This window comes from Ipomoea nil, unplaced genomic scaffold, assembly GCF_001879475.1.
Source record: "Ipomoea nil cultivar Tokyo-kokei standard unplaced genomic scaffold, Asagao_1.1 scaffold2238, whole genome shotgun sequence".
Lineage (NCBI taxonomy): Eukaryota > Viridiplantae > Streptophyta > Magnoliopsida > Solanales > Convolvulaceae > Ipomoea > Ipomoea nil.
This window is the reverse complement of record NW_017618666.1, coordinates 3,510-8,039: the sequence shown is the minus strand read 5'-3', so window position 1 is coordinate 8,039 and position 4,530 is coordinate 3,510. Positions and strand designations below refer to the sequence as shown.

At 72.3% G+C, this 4,530-nt stretch overlaps 1 protein-coding gene across 1 annotated transcript; it reads left to right on the top strand.

Annotated features, from left to right (window-relative positions):
* Positions 1–2,691: 2,691 nt before the first annotated feature.
* Positions 2,692–3,637, top strand: LOC109150268 (octapeptide-repeat protein T2-like; the record flags this gene model as incomplete). Its single annotated transcript, XM_019298178.1, has 1 exon — positions 2,692–3,637. A coding segment is annotated over one exon (946 nt), but the record flags the coding sequence as incomplete, so codon positions are not given.
* Positions 3,638–4,530: the final 893 nt, after the last annotated feature.

Here is a 4,530-nt window from a genome sequence, read left to right as displayed (position 1 = left end):
GGGGAGGCGGGCGGGGGCGAGGGGGGCAGCCCGGCCGGGGGGAGGAAAGGCGGAGCAAGGCGGGAGGGCCGCCGGGAGGGGCGGCCGGGGCACCGAGGGACGAGGGGGGCGGGGAGCGAGGGCCCCGGACACAGGGAACGGAGGGGGGCCCGCGCGGGGCAACGCAGGGCGGGGGCGGGGGCGGACGGACAGGCGGGGGGGCGCGGAAGCCGGCACGGGGGCGGGCAAGGGGGGGGAGACGGAGGCGGAACCGCCACCGACGGCGCCGAGGCCGAGCGAACAACGGAGGGGAAGAGGGAAGCAAGGAAGGGGGGGCGGCACGCCCCGGGGCAGGGGAAGGGCCGGAGGCGGCGCGACGGGGGGGAACAGGGGGGCCAAACGGGGGGGGAGAGGAACGGAGAGGAAGGGCGAGAGGAAAGAACAAGGAGGGGGCGAGGGGGGGGGGAAGCGCAACAAAGGGAGCAAGGGCAGGACGGGGGGGAAGGGGCGCGGAAGGGAAGGAAGGAGGCGGGGGGGAGGGGGCAACAAAGAGGGGGAGCAAGAGGCGGGGGGGCAGGGCGGAGGAGAGGGGAAAGGGGGGGGGGGGGGCGCAAGGGGGCGCGAGAGACGGACCGGCACCCAAGGAGGCGACGAAGGGGGGCGGGCGGGGCGCGACGGGAAGAGGGGGCCGAGGGCGCCGGCCGGGGGGGGAGCCGCAACCCGGGGGGGCCGAGAGAAGGCAACGGGGCGGAAGGGCAGGGCAGGGGCGGACGCGGGGGGGAGCGGGGGGGACCCGGGGGGGGGGGCAGGCCGGGCCGGGGAGCAGGCCGGACGGGGCAGGCCGGCGGGGAAGGCGCCAAAGCGGCCGGGGCGGGGGGCAGGGCCGGGGCAAGGCGGGGGACGGGAGGGAGGACGAGGCGAGGGAGCGGGGAAGGGGACGGGACCCAGGGGGGAAGGAAACGGAGCGAGGCGCACCCGGACCGGGGGGGGGAAGCGGAGGGGGAGGGGCCGGGAAGGGAGAGAGGGAGGAAGGGAGGGGAGGAGGGGAGGGGCACAAGCGCACCGCGCGGCCGAAGAGGCCGGAGCCGAGGGGCCGAAGGACCGAGAGGGCAAGCCGAAGGGCCGAAAGGCCGGGCGGAAGAGGCGGAGCCGAGGGGCAAACGGAGGCGCGGAGACCAACGGGAACACCCCAGAGGGGCAAGACAGGGAAAACGGAGAAGAAAGGGAGAAGCGCAGGAAAGCCCAAAAGAGAAGACAAGGGGCGGGGGGCGAGGCCACACCGGGGCGAGAGAACCCAGGGCACAGGCGAACGAACGAAGAGCCGCAAAGGGAAAGACAGAAACAGGGCACGCAGGCCGAAAGGGAAACGAGCGACGGCGACGCGCAGGGCGAGCGCGCGCCAGGGACGGAAGCGGCGGGGCCGGAAAGCCAAAGAGAGCGGGGCAGCGAGAGAGGCGGGGAACCCACGCCAACGCGGGGAAAGACAAGACAGAGAGAGAGAGAGAGAGAGAGACGAAAACCAGGGGGAGCAGGAAGAGAGAGCCGACGAACGCGAGCGGGAAAACCGGGAAGGACGCGACAGAGAAGGCAGACACAAGCAACAGGGAGAACAGAGCAGAGGCAGGGCACAACAGAGAAGGCAGAGAAGGCAAAGCAGAAACAAGGAAGCAGAACCCAACAGGAACAAGCCCCAAGAGAAAGCCCAGAGGCACAGCCCCAAGACACGCAGAAGCACAACGCGGCCAGAGCACAACACAGAAGCACACGGGGGGGCGCCACAGGACCAAGCGCAGGCCCAGACAGGAGGGGCAGCGCAGAGAGCGCGGACACGGCCCCGCAGCACCCGGCCCCGGAGCGCAACACGGAGGGGGCGAGCGCAACCGACCGAGGAACCGCAGCGCAGCAGAAGGGGGGAGCGCAACCAAACAGGGGACCGCAGCCCAAGAGAAGGGCAGCGGACCGCAGCCAGGAAAAGGACGAACCGCAGCGCGGAGAGAAACGGGGGAGCGCAACCAAACGGGGGACCGCAGCCCAAGAGGAGCAAGCGGACCGCAGCCAGCGGCGGAACCGCAGCGCAGGAGAACCAAGCCGAGCGCAACCGAAGGGGGGGAACACACACACAGAACACAGAGCAAGCACAGGCAACCCACAGGACACAGGGGAAGGGGGAGAAACGGAGAACAAAACCGAGGCGGGAGCCAGCACAGACGAAGAAGAGGCCGAAGGGGGGCAGACGGCGGCCACCGAGGGCAACGGGAGACCAAGGCAACGAGCAGGCAAGAGAAGAGACGCAGAAACCGACGAACGGGACCCGAAAGCAGCAAACGAGACAGAGGCACGAGAAACGGGAGGCCGGGGGGACACCACGGGGAGCGGGGAAACAGCAAACGGGGAAGCCGGGAGCCCGAGGGGGGGAAGGCCAGCGGGGAGCCGGGGGGGGGGGGCCACCCGCCGGCGGCCCGCCGGAGGACGGGGCCGGGCAGCGGGGCGCCGGCGGGCAGCGGCCCGCCCGCCGGCGGCCCGCGGCCGGGCGGGGGCACGGCCGGGGGAGGGGGCGGGGCCCCGACCCCCACCGACCCCCCACGGACGCGGGGCAGCACGGGCGCCCCGGGAACCGGGGGGAACCCGAAACCAGGCGGAGACACGGGACAACGCAAGGAACGACAACACGGAGACAAGGAACGGAGCAAAGACGAGAAACGAACGGCACAGAACCGAGCAGGCGGGGCGAAACAGAAGCAACACCCAAACAGGCGAGGGCCCCACCCGAGAAGCCAAGAAGAAGAGCAGACGAGACAACCGAGGGGGCGAAGCACGGGGAGAGCAACAAGAAGACGAGGCGGCGGCGAAGGGCAAGAGGCGGGAAGAAGAACACAGAAGCAGCAAGAGACAGCACAGCAAGGAGCAAGAACAACACAGAAGCAGCAAGAACGCCAAGAAGCAGCAAGAACAGCCAGAAGGAGCAAGAAGCGCCCAAGAGCAAGAGGAGCAAGAGCCCCAGGGAGCAGCACAGCAACAGCAAGAAGAAGCAGCAGAAGCGCGCCAAGACACAAGAAGAGGGGGAAACCCGAAGGGGGAAGCAGAGCGAGGAAAAGAGGGGGGGGGAGACAGGGGGGACCGCGGAGCCGGAAGGAAGGCCGGGGCGAGGAAGGAGCGGGCGGGAAGCGGGCGGGGGCGGGAGGGCGCCGAAGGGGAAGGCGGGGAACGCGGGGGGGGGGAGAGAGGAGGGGGGGGGGAGGCGAGGGGCCGCCGAAGGGCCCGAGGGAGAGAGGGAAGACGCCGAGGAGGGCCGGAAGGGGAGGGGGGACGAAGGCGAGGCCGGAGAGGGCGAGGGCGGGGGGAGGGAGAAGGGGCCAGGGCCAGAGGGGACCAGAGGAAGGAAAGAGGAGCCGAAGCAGAAGCGGAAGAGGAAAAGGCCGACGGCCGGGAGGCCGAAGAGGCGGAAGACGCGGAGGCGGGCAAGGGGCCACGGGGCAGGGGGGACCGGACGAAGGAAGGAAAGGGAAACCGAACAGAAGGAAAGCAGAGGGAAGGAGGAGGAACGGGAGGAAGGAAAGAAGGAAGCCGGGAGGGAAGGCCGGAACACGGGGGGGGACACGCGCCCCCCGGACGAGAAGCGGCGGCCCGAAGCGGGGAAAGCAGGGCCGGGGGGAACGAGGCAAGAGGAGAACCGGGGGCCGAGAGAGAAGGAGGCGACGGGGAAAGGGAACGGGACGCGAGGGGGGGGGGGGGGGGGAACGAGGAGGGGGAACAGGGCGAAGAGAGGGGGGGCAAACGGGAGGACAGGGGAAGGCAGGAAGGAGGAGCAAGGGGGCAAGGGGGCAACGGAGGGGGGGAGGGGGCCACCGGGGAGGGAAGCGGGAAAACAGGGGAGAAGAAGGGGGGCGGAAGGGGAGAAAGGGGGGGAAAGAAGGAGGGGCGCGAGGGGCCGAGGGAGGGAAAGGAAGGCGGCGAGGAGGGGGGAAGGGGCGCGAGCCAAGGGAAGAGAGCGGGGGAGAGGCGGGGAGCACGAGGCGGGACGAGCGGAGGAGCCGCGGCCGGGGGGGGGACGGGCGGGACGGGAAGAGCCGGGGAGACCGGGCGGCCCAGGCGAAGGGGCAGCCGGCGCGCGAGCGGGAGGGAAGCGCCGGGGGAGGCAACACGGACGGCGGGAAGGCGCCCAAGGCGGGACCAAGGGGGGCAACCAAGCCAAGCGCGGAGGGCGCACGGCCCAAAGGCGGCCCAAAGGGCGGGGGAGGCGAGGGACGGGGGGGGAAGGGCGGCGGAGGGAAGGGCAGGCGGCGGGAGGGGAGGAAAGGCGGAGGAAGACGGCAGGGCGGACCCGAGGGGCGGGCAGGGGGGCCCGGGGGGGGAGGGGAAGGAGGAAGGGGGCCGGGCGGGCCCGGGGGGGGAAAGCGCAGGCGGGGACCAAGCGCGGGGGGGAGGACGCGGGGACGGGACGAGGCAGCGCAGGCCGGGGGGGGCCGGAAGGACCCGGGAGAGGCGGGGCGCGAAAGGGGGCGGCACCGGGGGCGAGCACCAGGGCGACGGAGGGCGGGAGGCCAGACAACG